Here is a 20,074-nt window from a genome sequence, read left to right as displayed (position 1 = left end):
GTGTTACGAAGTTCGAAATAATTGTTCAGAAAGCTATTATGAGGTAAAGGTAATTATAACATAAATAACTTTCTTAATGATACTACAGGTTGGGAATGATGCGACCGCCCTCAGGCTATTTAAATAATTTTTTTTTTTAACGAAATTTCGGCATTTCGGGTTTTTTTTTTGACGTTAATAAGTGATCTTAAATAATACTTTGAATAACAATAATTGAAATTGAAAACTATAAGAATATATAACAACCAACACTTACATATTTTATAAATGTATACTTCTTCGGAAAGCCAGAGGGCAGGGCTGAGATTTGCACATGGTTGTAAGATTAACTTTGGTATGTATCAATGTACATATTCATTATGTCTGATCTAAATTACTTGTCGTTCACACTCCTTGCTTCAGGTGGAAACGACGTCCGTCACACACAATTGATTTAATATGAATGACGCTAAGCTAAAATATGTTTTGTAACGTTTCACACATTTTTTACCCATTGTTTGTACACATTGTTTTACCGGCAGCATAAGGTATCAACTTGACAAATTTCACTAAATTAGGTGCATATGTTGTTCTGTACTAAGTAAGCTATATTAAGAAACCATATTTTAACTTTCCGGGATGTTTTTTTTTATTTTTGATAATAAGGGACGAGACGAGCAAGACGTTCAGCTGATGGTAATTGATACACCATGCCCATTACAATGCAGTGCCGCTCAGGATTCTCAAAAAACCCAAAAATTCTGAGCGTCACTACAATTGCGCTCGTCACCTTGAGACATAAGATGTTAAGCCTCATTTGCCCAGTAATTTCACTAGCTACGGCGCCCTTCAGACCAAAACACAGTAATGCTTACATATTACTGCTTCACGGCAGAAATAGGCGCCGTTGTGGTACAAATAATCTAGCCGGCTTCCTGTGCAAAGGAGCCTCCCACTGGTAAATATAAAGTATCTAAGATGTTTCCGGCAATATAGGGTCTCACAACTTGCCAAATTTTATTAAATTATGTGCATAAGTTGTTGTGTACTACGCTATATATGTCAATATAGGTATTTAAGTATCACATGGGAACTCTTTAATTTTTGGGTATAATATATAAGTATCTAAGATGTTGACCGCCAATATAAGGTATCAACATGCCAAATATCATTGATTTTAGTGCATAAGTTGTTATGTAGTGCCCTATATAAGTAAGTATAGGTTTTTAAGTGTCGGGAACTCTTTAATTTTCCGGGATGAACTGTATCTAAGGTGTTGAGCGGCAATATAAGGTATCAACATGCCAAATTTCTTTAAATTATGTGCATAAGTTGTTATGTATTAAGCTATATATATAAATATAGGTTTTTAACTGGCACACGGGAACTCTTTCATTCTCCGGCATTATCTTAGATGTTTACCGGCAATATAAGGTATTATCATGCCACATTTTATTAAATAACGTGCCTAATTTGTTGTGTACTACGCTTTATAAGTAAGCATAGGTTTTTAGCTGTCCCACGAAAAACTCTTTAATTTTCCGGGATGAAAAGTATATACGATGTTGACCGGGGATGTAAGGTATCATCATGCAAAATTTTAATTTAATTGGTCCAATAGTTTTAGAGATTAGCCCGTACAAACAGACAAACAGTCAAGAGAAACAAAAAATTCCAAAAATATCGGGACTTGTTCTATATCTCTTCTTACATCCCCCTGGCTCGGTTTTCGCATTTTTTTCTTTGTACAGAAATTTGATGTCTTCAGATTTTATTATAAGTATAGATATTATGCATAATGACAGACCACGACCCAATCTGTCGACAAATAGCTTATATTAATGGGAATTTTGACCAGTACGCAAAAAAAGCTTCATATTTAACTCTAGATACTTAGCGTATAGTGTTTTCAAAAATATAGTGCTGTAACCATAATTCTTATAATATAATAATAATAATATTGACACACTTTTTACACAAATTATCTTGGGGCAACCAAGTTAAGCATATATATAGCCTGTGTTATGGTTTACAAGCCAACGATATATTTAATACAATATACTTACTTAAACATACATAAATTCATATAAACATACATATGAACATACATAAATACATTTAAACATCCATGACTGGGAAACAAACATCCATATTGATCATATAAATGCTTGCACCTACCAGGATTCGAACCCGGGACCTCTAGCTTAGTAGGTAGGATCGCTAACCACTCGGCTATACAGGTCGTGTATAACACTACATACTAAGTATTAAAGATAAACATTTTTTCAAGCGTATTTTTAAAACTATTAAGTACTTTAACATTAATTCCTGCCTTATCGACCATAGATAAAGATTTGTTTTATTTGAATAAATGATTATGAATGGTGTGGATTTCCACCTACTATCGACTGACTATTTAGTCTTTCGTAAGAAAGATATTTAAAAGCTCTTTGACCGGATCCCTGCCAATGTCCATACCTCACAAGCTTAAATATCTTAGCATCTAGAAATACGGCTTTCTACCACATACTGCCAAACTTTGGAATGAATCCCATGTGGCGTATTGGGACGACACGAAATTATTTCTTTAGAAATGCGCCTAAGTCAACCTAAAATGTCGGCAACGCTCCTGTCAATCCTCCGGCTTTGCTGTCTCATTGATTTATTCCTTATAAATTAATATAATAAAATAAATCTCTAAAAAAGTTTAAAATCGTTGAGTAAACTAGAGATAGAAGGAGAAATGTAATAGAATCGGCACACACTTAACCCCACACCGAACGACCGGGTTAGTCGCAACGAAAAACTCTGCTTAGACCAATTCGAAGTCTGTTTCGCCTCCACGCGAGGCATTCTCAGGAGATGGTGAATTGCTTTACTGTGGAACGAGAGTCTGATAATATTAACTTAAAAATGTATTATTATTATTACTAAAACCATCAATAATTTTCTTTAAATATTCTATTATCTTAAATTCAAAATATTTAATTAATATTTATTATTTTCAAAACAAATTTAAATTGTAATTAGTTTGCTCGCATTTTTCTATGTACTATTTAATTTTAGAAACTTTTATTGGTCAGTGATTTATATTTTAATGTTTATTTTTTAAGTGTATTAAGTTGTACTGTTTGTTTCCCGAATAAAATAAAATAAATAAAATATACGCTTTTATTAAGACTGTTTTTCCTTCCATCTGTCGATATAATAATAATAATGGTGGAGCACCCCAAGTACAGCTACAGCCAAAGCTTCTACTAACTCTAACGAAGCCGCCACCAATATCTGTTTTTTTATGAAAATAAGGGACGAGACGAGCAGGAACTTCAGGTGATGGTGACCTATTACAATGCAGTGCCGCTCAGGATTCTTCAAAATCCCAAAAATTCTGAGCGCTCGTCACCTTGAGACATAAGAGAGACTTAACAGTCTCATTTGCCCAGTAATTTCACTAGCTACGGTGCCCTTCAGACCGAAACACAGTAATGTGTAAACATTACTATGCAAAGCAGTTTCCCACTGATAATACCCATCCACTCCCTGATACAAGTAAAGGTACAAAATTATACTAAGCTTTCGCTCAATACTTAAACTGGCCCAGTATCTGACACACAGACGAACACTGTTTTTTGAATCATAAAATTAAACCTCTGAATGTTAAACATTTTAATATATTGTATTAGTACATATCTGCCAGTACTTGTACGATTTTTCAGAAACAGTTATGGCTCAAATTCACCTATCCAACTTATTTGAAAATTATGTAACAGTAAATTCCATAGTAATAGTGGTATAGATATAAATTTTAAAACATTTAGCAATTCTAAAAAATACGATTTTGAACCCTTATAATTTGGATGTTTCAACTTATATTCTAAGTAATATTTAACATACATATTGTAGTAGTATTACTTAACTTACAATAATAAATGAAGGCAACGCTGAGCATACCTATGAGTTAGATATATAAGTATTAAATTTAAGAAATTTTACATTATAAGTAGTCATAATATTCATTGTATTGTCGCGTAGCAACGCTTCGACGTATGTGACGAGAGTTGTCAAACGTCATATCGTGCAGCAACGTACATGACGAGAATTGTCAAATTTCAAGACATTGATAATTTCAACAGCTCCGTCAGCAATACTCGTAGCTTTAGCGTAAAATTGTTTACTTTAGACGCTGTAGACCCGGGTTCGATACACCTACCAGTGTATGGAATTTTTTGGGTTTTGTAAAGTTAATGGAAAGTTCTAGTAATTTCAGGATCAACTCGAACAGAAAAAAAAGGGATGGAAATGAAATGAAATGAAATGAAATGAAATTTATTTGCAGGAAACATTGTACTTAAGGTGTTAACAATATAATGGATAATCCAATATGTTTCGTCAATTGACATGCAAAATATGTTACAAAATTGTCTAAACACTAATCGTACTGTTATATTGAAACATGTCGGATTTCACAATGATATCAATAATATTTATAAAATGAAATTTTAATACTTATATAATATTATAATATTATAATATGAGACGTAAATAACTTAATAATTCATTTAGTACCTATGTATAATATTAACAAATTCAATGTCATAAAAGTATATTAATTTACATATATTATTATCAAATAGACTAATTCATTTTGTATTGAAAAATTCATTTAAACTATAGAAGCACTTATTTGTTAACCACTGATGCAGTCTTCTTTTAAAAACTTTGAACGGTAAATCTTTCAATTCATTGGGCAATTTATTATATATTTTCACAGACATGCTGAAACAATTTCTACTAAAAGATGCAGTTCTACAGAAGGGCATTATGAGTTTATTTGGATACCTTGTATTTAAAACCTTCTGGCTTTTTTTTGTATAGAAATCACACATATGTTTTTGAACAAATAGGCTTATTTCATAAATGTATAGGCATGGCAGCGATAGAATTTTCAATTTTTTAAATAGCGGTCGACAAGAATCTAGGGGGCCGGCTCCACAAACCGCCCTGATACACTTCTTCTGTCCAATAAATAAATGCCCTATGCTCACCGAGTTGCCCCATATGACCAATCCATATCTTAAAGCTGAAACCACGAATGCATGATATGCCATTAGCGCTGTTTTTTCACCTATTGTTTTTGATACGCGTTTGAGGACAAATACATGTTGGTTAATTTTTTTGCTAATTTTGTCAACATGTGACTTGAAGGACAAGTTGCTGTCTAAAGAAATACCAAGAAAATTGACAAGTTGTGCTTCTTTAATATTCTCATTATGATAATTAACATTAATATCTTTTCCTTTCCCATTCTTATTATAATACTGCATATACATTGTTTTTTTATATTTACAGTCAGGTTATTTTCAGTAAGCCATTCAATTGTGTCCTTTATTGTTTTATTAATTTCTATATCATATGTCAATTCATTATTACATTTAATTACAATAGAGATGTCATCAGCAAAAAGAGTACAGTTATTAGTAGTAATGCTAGGTAAGTCGTTTATGTAGATTATGAATAGAAGTGGACCTAATATACTTCCTTGTGGTACACCTTTTGTTTTAAGTCTAAGTTCTGATCGATAAGGTATTACTTCTTGTTTATTATTTAATTTAGTAATTTCAACGTATTGAGTACGGTTTGAAAGATAACTTTTAAGCCAGTCATTTGCTAGACCTCGAATACCATATTGAGCGCATTTATCTAATAGTTTTTCATGACAAACATTGTCAAAAGCTTTGCTCATATCAAAAAATACTGATGTTACTGGAATTTTTGTATCCATGCATTCCGATATTTCTTTTATTAGCGAAAAACACGCTAAAGTTGTTGATTTTCCTTTTTGGAAACCATTTTGTTCCTCCAAAATGATATTATGTTTAGTTAAAAAAGATGTTAATCGCTTGTGCAGTATCTTTTCAAAAATTTTTGAGACAACAGGAATGAGTGTGATTGGTCGATAGTTGTTAATATCCTTTTTATCACCCGCTTTGAGTAAAGGTGTTACTTTTGCCTTTTTTAAATTTGATGGGAAAGTACCTTCTTCAAAAGATAGATTTATTAAGTAGGCTAGGACTGGAGCTAGTTCCTTTGCACATTCCTTTATTACCTTTGTTGCTATTTCATCGCAGCCCGTGGAATTTGAATTATTAAGTGACTTAATAACGGTTATTATCTCCATTTCATCAGTTGGCATTAAGAAAATATTTGAATTGTAATGTTTTAATTTATATGTAGGTTTTTTATTTTTTACATTTTGACTTTGACTTTGTGTGACTGTATTTATAAAATAATTATTAAAAATAGTAGCAATCTGAGTTGGATTATTTATAATTTTATTTTCATATTTAATTTCATCGATACTTCCTACATTAGAGTTAGTTTTATTTTTAATCACATTCCACGACGCTTTGCATTTATTTTTCGAGTAAAGTATATATTTGTTGTTACTACTTCTCTGAGCTAGGTCTATACACTTGTTGAGAATCTTTGAATAATTATTAAATTTGTTTTTGTTGGCAGGTATTTTATTCCTATAATATTGATACCTTAATTTTCTTTTTGTTGCACATGATTTTTTTATACCTCTGGACAACCATTTTATTTTTGAATTTGAAACATTAATTTTATACTTAAGAAGAGGAAAACATAATTTATAAAATATGATTAATGTATTGTAAAATTCATCAAAAGATTCATCCAATTTCTGGGCATCATACACGTCTATCCAGTTAAGACTTTTTATACAGTCCTTAAATTTGTTTATGTTTTGATTACATAAATCTCTTTTGAAAATTAACTTATACGACGGTGTTTGTGTAAGCAGGATAAAAATAGTTAAAAGAATTTTCTAGTACAATTTAAATTTAAATATGGAATGGGAGAATCATTTGGAAATAGAACAGATACGGCAGATCTAATTCTAACTCGAAAGTGTAAAGAAGAAGAAGAAAAGAAGAAGTAGTGAAAATTGGAAGTGTTCCAAGAAGAAAGAAGAGACTTAGTGTTCGGTGCAGTGTGACGCGTTGAAGGTACCGCCGCCCACAAGAGTAACAGCGGCAGACCGGCGAAGTGCAACTTCAGAAAAAGTGAACGCAAATAAAGACTCGTTCCTATAAGCGGAGTATTATTTCCAATCCCTGACCCACTCTCGTGTCAGTATGTCTAGCACACAAACATGTTTTGGTGCATCAGGTTTGCAATTTTACAATTATTACTTATTCTAGTACATGATAAATTACTTGTTTTTACACTGCTAGAGTAGTCCCCTATTGTTTATTTTTTTGGAAAATATTCCAAATCTTTACTTAAATTAGTACACTGCTCAATAGAACAAGCTCAAGCTAGAATAGCTCAACTCTGCCTTAATACTCTTACATAAAATATAACAAAACATTGTGTCCCTATATTATGCTTGATATTTTTTCTAATTTTTCAAGGGAGTTTTAAAATATTTTCAAATAAACTAACAAACCAAAAAGGGCTATAAAGTCAATACATACATTAAATCGGCTTACATTACGTGAGACATATTCTGGTCTAACACTGCTCGTAAATCGGAATTGATTGGGATGTTACTATTAGCAGCCACCGGCCACTCTCATACATTTAACGTTATAGTTCGTACTGAGCCTTCTATCAAGTTTGATTTGAAACGTATTTCTATTTCTTACTAAGATTCTACTAATAATATCCCCAACTATACAATTTAAAGTAACCAAAATTTAAGAACGATGATGGACCTTACCCTCACCTAAGAGTTGAACAAAATAATACCAAAACTTACGATCCGTGTGTGCTCGAACGGTTTGCTCAGTTGGAAGAGCGCTCTACGGAACCCGAGAGGTCGCGGGTTCGTGTCCCGCATATTTCATAAATTTAGGTTACAACATTAATTTGTATAATTAATCCTAGAAGGGAGAGATATCTCTTTAAAAAAATAATTGTTAATATCTCCAACATTTACCTAAGAATTGCTTAGTTAGTTATTTTAAAATGTACTTACTGAGCAATTACTGAACTTTAATACTTAGAATTATATATATGTTTTGGATACATCAGTGAAACAGAGTCAATGACCATGTAACACACTTATAATTTACTCCACTCCATTTTTAGGGTTCCGTAGCCAAATGGCAAAAAAACGGAATCTTATAGATTCTTCATGTCTGTCTGTACGCGTTTGTCACAGCCACTTTTTTCCAAAACTATAAGAACTATACTGTTGAAACTTGGTAAGTAGATGTCTTCTGTGAACCGCATTAACTGTTTCACACAAAAAAAGAACAGTTATGGAACCTTACAAATATACAGAGAAGAACCTTCTAAATTACTTTCATATAAACCCGCTACCCCTTCCTTGATAAGTAGATAAGTTTACTCGTCAAAAGTTTTACAGATGATCCCAGCTTGTATACTCTGAACAAACTAACTAACAAACCTCTTTTTGTTGAATTACTATCGACAAAACCTACATCTCTTTATTTATATTAAGTTGGTTATTAGCATTGTTTTAAAATAATGTTTTAAGTCATGTTATCTTTGTGAAAATTCGTAAATAGTACATAGCACATTTTGCACAAATATAATAGTAATACATCCGAATTTAACAGTATACCTACGCATTCAAATAAATTATCAAATAAAAATTTACTGCCATCGTAAAATAGCTGTGTTCCACTCAAATATCTTTCAATTTATTATCCGCTGACACATAACCGATTCAATATCTGTATGAAGATCGATTATGGCAAGAGGGCTAACAGGCAGTGTAGATGTTACAAAATAAACTTAAAAATGTTAGACAAGCAAAATTAAACTGTTGTTTGTTTTATTATTTCATTTTCGTCTCGAATAATTGAGCACCATTGCCATAATATTGTATAGTGGAGCAAATGATGAATGATGCACACTTTGCTATCATAATCTTATCTAAATCTATTTTATGTTTGGTCAATGCAACAATTCTGTGATTTATTAATGACAATAATATATAAAAAAGTAACTTTATACATTTTCTAACTTAAGTTATATTAATTATCAGAATTTATATTCCTTGTAATATTTCAGAATCACAATTTATTTATTTACAAAAAAATATATGAAAGTTGCCACAATGACCTCCATTAAGTAAAGGCCTCCTCTAGTTCATTTCATTTGCGACCTATCGTAACCCATCTCTGAGCGATGTTCTTAGCTCATCGTCCAATTTAGCTCAATGTCTATGAGTGGCTTTTGCGATGTGAGTGAACCCGTCATTTATTAATAATCATTCGTTTCTTTCGCCAAATCTGCAATGATTTATAATATGGCTATTGGGTAGTTACAATTTAGTTTTACTTTTTAAATGTATAAAACCTGAAATAATATTTTCTCATTGTTGTCTTTCAAATACATCCCCATTTGAGATTTTGCGTGCATTTTATTTCATAGACAAGTATTTTTCTGGATATGGGAACACGTAAACAGAAAGCTGATCAACTGTTATGTGTAGTTATTTTTCACTCCAATCCTGCTAAAGGATTCCACCTGTATTGCACTATCGGTAGGGCAATGGGACGAGATGGGGTAGTGATCACTGACCATTAGCTAGCCTGTTATACATGATACTGTTCATATCCCAGGCAAGTCGGATCTCATCTCGGACAAAACATGTTTTACCAATTTTCAATGCTCTTGTCTTCCAGATATCTTTCTCTGTCTTTTTTCGCGTCGAGCTCCAGTGGAAGAGATGAAGCTTCATTTCATTCACCTGTTTCGGCTCAACTTATACAGTTTATTGAGTGGAAGTGAATTTGGAACAAGTAGGTTCTAGGTGCTATCTCTACTTAATATTATAAATGTGAATGTAAGTTCAAACCCAGAGACCCGATAATGATAAAATTTAGTGCAGAGTACATAGACTAGAGTTTGAAAAAGAATTTTTTAACAAAAAAACAACCGCCTTCAAAAACACTATACCAAGACAATAAATATAATGCCACTCCAAAAATTACAATAATCGTAACTAGAATAACATTAATTAATTAGATTGTATAAAAATACGCAATTTTTTTTTTAATACTTTTTGGTGCACATTATATCTATTGTTTTGGAATAGTGTTTTTGAAGGCGGTTGTTTTTTTGTTAAAAATTCTTTTATTTTATGATTTTTAGTGAAATTTAAGTATACTAACTAACAATTTGTTTAAAAATGTGTAAATATACTAAATTTTTCAATGCAGCAATGAAAGTAAGTTCTTTGCAATATGATAACAGACAGTGTTCCGTTACTTTGTCATGGATACCGTAATCAGAACCTAACCAAACTCTCACCAAACTATCTTTGAAGTATATGCTTTCCAATAAAAAAAGAATAATCGATTTCGATTGGCGCGATATTGAGTTATTCGTAAATTGATCATCCACTTTGCTGTACGTATGTATAGCAAAATTTAAGACTTTTGGAATAATAATAATAATACTTTATTTCAGACCCTTGATCCATAGTACAGACACAGTATAAAGTATGTAATTAAAATAAAGTCAAAAATATAAATTACAAATAGAAACTAGGTTGCAATATTTACCCAGCGTCGATACATTTCTGAAAGCATCAGCCTGTCAGTCAGACTTCTGATAATGCCGTTATTACACGTCTCAACCCTGGACATGAACGATGCAATTCTTTTACGCTGGATAGAATAAAACGAATCAATCCTAGCCTCCGCGTACATTTCTGAAGCGCTACAGCAACGTTTCAGGCCCATGAGGAACCTAAAAATGTTATTGTAGGCGACTCGTATGCCATCATGCGACTTCTTAGAATCACGTCTGGCAGAATGACTTAAAGAGAGTAATTCTCACGTTTTTTTTTTTATGGAATAGGAGGACAAACGAGCGAACGGGTCACCTGTCGTTAAGTGATCACCGCCGCCCACACTCTCTTGCAACACCAGAGGAATCACAGGAGCGTTGCCGCCCTTTAAGGAAGGTGTACGCGCTTTTTTTGAAGGTACCCATGTCGTATCGTCCCGGAAACACCGCACAAGGAAGTTCATTCCACAGCTTTGTAGTACGTGGAAGAAAGCTCCTTGTAAACCGCACTGTGGAGGACCGCCACATATCCAGATGGTGAGGATGATATCCTAACTTGTGGCGTGTCGTGCGAAGGTGGAATTCGGCGGCAGGAATTAGGTAAAACAGCTCTTCGGAACACTCCCCGTGATAAATGAGGTAGAAGACACACAATGAAGCGACGTCTCTACGCAACGCCAAGTGATCCAGCCGTTCACAGAGTACTGGGTCCCCGATAATTCGAGCTGCTCTGCGTTGCACGCGGTCAAATGGATCGAGCTGATACTGTGGTGCGCCAGGCAAGAGATGACAGCAATACTCCATGTGTGGCCGGACCTGCGCTTTGTACAGCGCTAGAATGTGGGCCGGCTTGAAGTATTGCCGTGCTCTATTAATGACGCCCAGTTTCTTTGAAGCCAATTTGGCTTTGCCCTCCAGATGGCCACGGAATTGGCAATCGCTCGAGATTTCAAGACCCAGTATTCCGATACTAGGCGAGGCTTTTAGGGAAGTGTTGTCGAAGAGCGGTGATGCGACAAATGGGGTTTTTTTAGTGGTAAACGCGCAAACTTGAATCTTCTGGGGGTTAAATTGGACAAGGTTCAATTTACCCCATTCTGCGACCTTCTCAAAGAGGACTCGATAGAAGACACAAGTTTCTCCCGGCACTTGTCGACGATTTCCCGAGAGAGACGTATCTGCTCAGCTCCCCGATCAAATCATTCATATAGATATTAAATAGATCAGGAGAGGTAGCCCCCCTGTCTCACACCACATGGGAGCTGATAGCAGTCTGACAGTTCAGATCCCCATCTGACACTGTTGGTCTGGTTACGGTACCAATACTCGAGGAGGCCAACAATCTCAGAAGGGACACTTGTGTCCCGCAGCTTCTTCCACAGCTGATCGTGATTAAGTGTATCAAAGGCGCGACTTATATCTAAAAACCACGCATAGACTGCAGTGTTTCCCTGCTTGTAGTAACCGAAAACCTGCTTTAGCGCGAATATAGCCATGTCGGTTGAGACTTGAGGTTGAAACCCAAACTGACCATCTTCAATACTTACGGCGCTTGTGTAGTAGTGGATGAAACGCTCAAGAACCTTGGCCATTATCGTGGCCAGTGATATAGGCCTATAGTTACATATATAAAAATCTGCCCAATGTAACTATTCAAAGCGGACGAAGTCGCTGGTAAGAGCTACTATTATAATATTATTCAGGAATACCTAAAGTGTCGATTGATATATTTATGGAAGATTTTTTACAATAAGGGACGAGACGAGCAGGACGTTCAGCTTATGGTAATTGATACGCCCTGCCCATTACAATGCAGTTTTGACTAGCTACGGCGCCCTTCCGACCGAAACACGTAACACGAAAAACGTTACGCTCACTCATAACTGCTTCAGGGTAGAAATAGGCGCCGTTGTGGTACCCATAATCTAGCTGGCACCCTGTGGAAAGGAGCCTCCCACTGGTTTTAGGAATAGGATTAACAGTTGTCTTATCGCTAATAATCTGCACTCTGAGTTTGAGCTTAATTTAAGACCATGTAAGGCGGAACAGAAGGAACAATGTAAGTAAATCTCATATTCTTAAATTTAACTTACTTTGATTTAATACGAAGTAAACATTTTACCGCTATCATTATCATCATCAGCCGGAAGACGTCCACTGCTGGACAAAGGCCTATTTTTTCCACGACGATCGGTCCTGCGCTGCCCTCATCCAACTAATTCCGGCGATCTTGACCAGATCGTCGGTCCATCTTGTGTGTGGCATACCAACACTGCGCCTTCCGGTACGTGGTCGCCATTCGAGGACTTAACCGCCCTAACGGCCATTCATCCGTCGAACTATGTGCCCTGCCCACTACCACTTCAGTTTCGTAATCATTTGGGCTATGTCAGTCCGACTTTGGTTCTTCTATGGATCTCCTCATTTTTGATTCGATCTCGCAGGGAAACTCCGAGAATAGCCCTCTCGATTTTACCATTATATAAATATAATATTAAATATACCAAATTGTAGTTTTATATTCTAAAAATATTCAGTGAGAGTAGGGTAAACACAAGAACTGCCTACTCTGATCGTGGGAAGATTTTATTGAACACACACTTTTAATTTTCTACCCACACATATATTATATTCGCAGTTCGTGTCAGAACTTATTAGGGGTTAAAGTATGAAATTCATAAAATAATGTTTAAAATAGTGTTTTATCTGATTAATATATTATTGAAAATATGTTTCATAAATAAATTGAAATTAATAATTTTTAAACATTATGAAATTTAAAATTTAAAATTTGAATACTAAAAGTTCTTATTTTTACTGCTATCGGAAGCCTCTAAAACTGCCATTTTTTATTGGAGATCGTTTATATCATTTATATTCATTAAGGAAATCTATTATTTAGATATTAAAACAGCTAAGTTTTATTTATAGAGAAAATAAAAGTAAAATTTATAAAATCAAACATTATTTCAGAAAATATCACTCTGTCACCTTTATGGGCAGAATTGCTTAGGAAAATGGTTATTGCTTTCCTCGAGCTCGGAATAATATAAAGTAGAATATCTCTTAATGTGTGGAAACGATCTAAAGCGAATATTTCATTTAATTTTCCATTTTTCATCGTAGTTTTTATATTAATTAGTAAGTAACTTACTTAGCAACTTACAAACTGCTAATCTTGTAGCAACAAGACGCTGTACTTTTTTAATATGCGATGAATCTTTCTAAAAACTTCATGGAAATCCAAAAATAATATTCGATTGTTAAGACAGAAAGATTATTATTTTTAAAGGCATAAAAGGCGAGAAGAAGAAGAAGCGGCGCATGAAACTCTCGCAGCATTCTTTTTTTGCGCTCTATTAATAAAATATACAATATTTTTCTGTCATTGTTATTGCTTTAAAATAATCATAATCTAGTCCCAGGTTGTCCGATAACTTAGATATTCAGCTGTGGAGTAGTAGGATATACGACACAGCCATTTTTTTTATACAACATTTAAGTTTTTTTTTAAATAATGCCTGAACAGTGGACTTTATTATAAAAGTGTATACATTTACCCTTAAAGCTATTGTGTACGTTATGAAGCCTACTAGAATTAGTTACAAGCAATCCCTTATTTCTAGTTTTATAATAATGAAAATCACTTTTTTGCCTTTCCCTTTCCCATTTTATTTGGGGTCGGCCCTCCGCATCATGTGTCTCCAGGTGGCTCGGTCCTGGGTCGTCTCTTTGTTTATTTGGGCTTCTTTGAGGTTCCTATTTACTATAGACATCCATGTGATTTGGGGTCTTCCTCGTCCTCGGTGTTTCGTTTCCAATATCAAGCACTTTTCTGTTCATGTTGTTGTAAGGTCGCCTCATAACGTGTCCATACCAACGCAGACTCTCAAGGCTCTCCTGCAGTTAATCTGGGATAGGTCTCACTTTTAAGCTGCCTCTTATGTGTGATTTTCTGACCTGATCAAGCCTAGTTACACCACCTGCCCACCTGAACATCTTCATCTCTGCGCAGTGCAATTGATTTTCGTGCTGCTTTTAGAGTGGCCAGCATTCATCTCCGTATGTAATAGCCGGTCGGACGGCTAATCTGTATCGTCGTTCCTAACTAATTAATTGTATAATTATTCCAACAGTTTTACTATTCCAATTATTTTTTGCTTAGCAGTAATTCCAACCAATGTCATAGTCGTTCTATGACTCAAAACTAAACGGGATAAAATTTAAATGTATTTAAATATATATAACTCTGCTTTATTTTTTGCTGGCCAGTCTACATAAATAACAATGAAATAAAAAAAAAGTAAATATACTATGGTTTGCATTGCTTGCAACAGATTTATAAATTATAATGTGTAATTAGTTAAGATATAAATTCCAGGCTTCTAATGTGAAAAATCATATCGTTAAATTTCTAAAAGAACTTACGGGATTCAAACTCGCGCCTCTCGGGTCCGATCCAGGGCTCTTACTAACTAACATATGGTCCTCGTTTATTTTTAATGATTCATTATTGAAAACTTTTCAAGACAATGTGATGGACGTCACATAATCTCCATGTACCAAAGTATTTGTCTCTAAACTTTAAACATTAATTACCTGTAACCAACATTCGCAGCTTCAATGTCTTTTATTTTTATCAGTAGTCCCTGTTATTCTCACAAAACTATATGAAACGAGAGTTTAAATGAGTTTTCTGAGTGAAAATTAAAAATAATACTTCATGCGGCACTTGTTAAAGCCAGCGAATGAGAGAAGGCATGAGGAAGCGTATGAAGTTAGATATTTCTTAGAGTTATTAATATTAAGTGGTAGAGATTTTTTGTTTAAACGGGCTTACATAATACTTAACTTACTGAGCATGTTGATGCCTTAGATAATACGTCTATTGAAGCCTCTTGCTGCTACACAACCGATGATAACCAGCCAGGTTTATTACTTTAGTGTGCGTGACAAACTACGTCTTACAGTCGCTATTTGTATGTCACTTTGTATAAGTGTGCTTGGATTGGTCAAACTAGAGGTTAACAGTCAACCAGTTCGACGCTCTCACAGCTGTCATAGTCTAACTAGATGTATAAATGATCAAAGGTTGATTCAAATCAATTTAAAAAATGACTTTATTTATGTAGTTTAAGAAAAGTTGAGCTTTAATGAGAAGAAGTGAAACTCATTCATTCTCTTTTAAATCAAAATTTAGGCTTCATCGTTTTTTAAATCATATCAATTAGAATATATTTAAAGTGATCTAACAAAAATACTCAAACGTCAAAAACTCAATACCTTACGAGTAAGACAAAAGAAAGTAAATGTTAATAAGCCAAAACACTAGAGTTATTAAATAAAATAGATGCATCAATCCACTCATACCGTAAATAAATAAAGGTGTTAGGCACTCCATAAAACAACCCATAATTAATATTTTGTAAATATAATTAAATTTTGTTTATAAGATTTTTTTTGCGCGAAATTTGATATAATTTTCTACAATAAAAGATGACAACAAAAAGAACCATTAAATATTATAAGGTGACAGTAAAAGTACCGGTAAAAGACAGACAGTGCTTAACATAAAATATCAAAATTTGATCATAAAATGAAATTCTTAATAACCTTCTATTAGAGCTAAATAAAAAATATCTAAATTGGATAATCAAATGAAATTATTAATAACCTTCTATTTTTACATGAAACACACACTTCAATTGAATTCATATCGAAAGGTTTTCTACTCGAATGTGAAAAATGTTTGGAAGTTCAAAGTTTAAAAATCACCGGTTTGTTGAATCTGAAATGCGAACAGTGAATATTTATGTTTCAACCGATCCAGTTTGCGTTGTAGGCGACTCGTAAAATTTTCATGTTCTCCGCAGCCTTCTTCGGTATTTCTGTGTTTTAGAAATGTTTGCTTTTATTTTCAGATTGTCTCTGACACACTGCTTGAGAGTGCACTTCTTGTATTAAAACATCCGCAGATAAAGATTCTTTAGTAAGAGATTTTAAGTCTGTCTTTATTAAATCGTACAGATATCTGGATTTAGAATCTTATAAAGAAATAAAGAGTATAGTAACATACTTCTAAGTTGCAGGGATTGCAATTTGTATCTATTAGCACTAGTTTTGTAATCAGTAAAAATATTGCCGGTACGATAATCTAGAGATTTTAGAAATTAATTTTAATCTTCTCTATTCTAGATATAGCGTCAGCTCAGGGGCACAAAAACACTCACAGGATACATTTATATAATAAGATAAAAGTACAAAACAAACCGAATAAAGAACATATTTAAATAGTAATTGATTTAATGTTGGCGAGTTCTGTGCAGTGCATGAAATGGGTCACCGACTCAGGATTATCTGTGACACGGCCGTGGCTACGACATAGCACTGATTTTTAGCGATGCCCGTTTAACTTAATAAGTTAATTATTGTAACTATTGTAATCCATTTTGAATTATATCCATATCTGCTTTTGGCAACCGGCCATTTAGCTATAGAGTATTATCACACCGGCTTTAAAACTTTCATAGCACAGTTTCAAACAAAATGTAATCCCATTTAGTAGGCCACATATTAAACCAGAGAGATTTACAGATGCGGCCACTTTTGAAATGAATAACACGTTTACATATTTTACTTAGATTTATTAAATTTTGTATAGACAATAATTTATTTTTAAAATTGATTAAATCAAAGAAATTATCAATAAAGTTATTTTTTTTTGAAGAGCCCGTCAATCGAACGGTAAGCGTTTGCCTATAAATTGAGCAACGGGCTGCGGGTTCGATCCTCGCTGGGAACCATAGAATCATAGAAATCAAAAACCGTTCTAACAGGTTAACGTTGAAGTAACCTTTTAGAAACGTTGAAGTAAAATTTTACGGTTTTTGGGTTTTAAATTCACTATAAAGGTTTTGTTGAACAAACTAGTCTAGAACGGAACTTTCTTTGCTGTCATTTGTCAAAGAAAAGATTCAATATTACTGAAATTTCCCAAATATTGGTTTTTGGTACGCTTGTCTCGTTAAGAATCTTGTTGAACTTGCAGGCTAGATACGTTACAAAATTTCTTTTCATAACTTTTACAGTCCTAACTAGATAATAGATACCGGAAATAAACATTAAATTTAAATCGGGTTCAACTCTTACTGGAAATATTACCCACTTTTTACGGATGGTGTCATCATCATCATCATGATCAGCCGGAAGACATCCACTGCTGGACAAAGGCCACCCCCAAAGATCGCCATGACGATCGGTCCTGCGCTGCCCAAATCCAACGTATTCCGGCGATATTGACCAAATCGTCGGTCCATCTTGTGGGGGGTCTACCAGCACTGTGTCTTCCGGTACGTAGTCGTCATTCGAGGACTTTAATGCCCCAACGGCCATCTGTCCGTCGAACTATGTGCCCTACCCACTGTCACTTCAGTTTTGTAATCATTTAGGATATGTCGGTGTTTCTCCTACGGATCTCCTCATTTCTATTTAGATCTCACAGGGTATAAACTCCGAGTATAGCCCTCTCCATTGCCCAGTGAGCGACCATGAGGTTACTTATAAGGCCCATAGTTATTAACATGATTAATCATAGTTATTATTACCCATACATATGGTGTATTTGTTTTTATTAAATGTTTTAAATAGTTTTTTGAAATAATACCAACTTGATACACTTTCAGACAGAAGATATAAAGTATCATTTGCGCAGTAGCTTCACTAGCTACGGCGCCCTTCGACCCAAAGCAATATAATTCTTGCACAGTACTGCTTCACGTCAGAAGAAGTCTTCGCTGTGGTGTGGTTAGTTCGCAGCCTGTGCTAAGAAATCTGTAGCTGTTTTTAAACAAAGAATAAATAAAAAAACAGCGAAGGTTTACCCACTTCGGTGGGTAAACCTTCGCTGTTCAGTTCGCTGGGTCGAGGGAGAATTTAAAAAGTATTTTATTAATTTCAATGTAAAATAACACGAACCGTATGTTACAATATTTGAAAGATACCATTGAAAGAAAGAAAAAAAGAAAAAAAAACATTTATTTTAACACACACACAAATCACAAAAAGAAGAAACTTAAAAATATACGAATATAAAAAGGCGTGGTGTTTAAAAAGGAGCCACTCAGCATGTGTTTCAACACAAGTGTGCTGCAACGCTGATTTTCTGTGACCCCCGCGTGACACATGAACCTCAAGGGCGACACCTCGCCTGAATAACAGTATTACTATAATAATTAAACTTACAACAATTAAAACTACTTAACTAAACTTAAAAACAATTAACTACTAAACTAAACTTAAAAATAAGAACAAACATAAAAAGTAATTATTATTAAAAATTTCTAACAATGACAAAAATAAGATCAAACAAAACAAAAAGCTCCTAGTCTCTTTGAACGCAACTAATGCTGGAATACTGATTTTGATATTCATGTAATAGAAATGTTTTCATTTTTAATTTGAGGGAATAAACAGATAATGAGGCTTTGAAAGGTGGCGGTATATTGTTCCAGCACTTAGTTGCGTTATAACTAAAACTACCTTTGAAGGCAGCAGTGTGATGCCGACTAAAAGACAGAAGACCGTGTAGCGCCGCTCCGTCACGTACACATGTGTCTAATAGTTGCCGTAATAAAAAAGCTATTTGTTCTTAGGTAGTGCGGTATCTAGTTGGAGCGCAGTGGTGACCAATCCTTAAACTAAGTCTAAGGCATACTTTTTTGAATGCGCGGTAGTTTTTGACTTACAATAAGTGATATCATATCCTACTTTCAATAAAAAAAAATTATGTGATGATTTCTACGGACTGACAACTGTTAGACTGATTTTGATGAAATTATCAAGTAATTTAAAATTAACCCAGCGACTCCTTTTGAGTAGCGATTGAATTAATTACTATATTTTTCGACATGGTTAATAAAATAAAATTGAGTCAAAGATAAGCGTAATCTTATTTATTCTATAACATCAAAGAAGTAATGTAAGTAAGGACCTGGTGGTTAAATAAACAGTGGGTTATACTATAAATATTAGTCATATGAACAAACCAACCTTCACTCGTAATGCACGAATGTCATCCAAAACAAACGCTCGCGATCATGGAAACACCTGGTGTTATTTGTTGAAAGATTATCTCTTACGTTTTTGTTGAAATTTCACTTATCACAAATACAATGTGGAATACTTATGATTTTGAACCGACTTAAAAAGTAGGAGGTTTTCGATTCTGTATTTTTTTTTAATTTCTTAAGAATCGTTGTGATTTAAAACTTGATGAAACGAAAAAGCGGGTCGATAGAGATACAAACATGTAAAATGTAAAGGATTCAGCCGGTGAGAGAATGAGATAGGAAGCGTTATACAGTGTTATGGTACCAGGCGATCATAGTTGATGATGAGATTGTCTTATGTATGACGCGAGTATACCATATATATTCTGACGTCATGCGCTCGACGTATACGTAGACATAGACACCAGGAGAACATAAACAAATATGGTGGCGGTGATAGTAATGTCTTTCATAGC

The 20,074-nt window shown here is 34.0% G+C and overlaps 1 protein-coding gene across 1 annotated transcript; it reads right to left on the bottom strand.

Moving 5' to 3' along the window:
- Nucleotides 1–11,774: 11,774 nt before the first annotated feature.
- LOC126965589 (uncharacterized) lies at nt 11,775–12,143 on the bottom strand. Its single transcript, XM_050809224.1, has one exon. The coding sequence runs from the start codon at nt 12,141–12,143 to the stop codon at nt 11,775–11,777; it is 369 nt and encodes a 122-aa protein (XP_050665181.1).
- Nucleotides 12,144–20,074: the final 7,931 nt, after the last annotated feature.

This window comes from Leptidea sinapis, chromosome 8 (genome assembly GCF_905404315.1).
Source record: "Leptidea sinapis chromosome 8, ilLepSina1.1, whole genome shotgun sequence".
Taxonomy (NCBI): domain Eukaryota; kingdom Metazoa; phylum Arthropoda; class Insecta; order Lepidoptera; family Pieridae; genus Leptidea; species Leptidea sinapis.
This window is presented reverse-complemented; position numbering and strand designations above follow the sequence as displayed.

What these genes read in the sequence shown, in the direction of transcription:
- LOC126965589 (XM_050809224.1), bottom strand. Translation starts at nt 12,143, where the DNA reads ATGGCCAAGGTTCTTGAGCGTTTCATCCACTACTACACAAGCGCCGTA.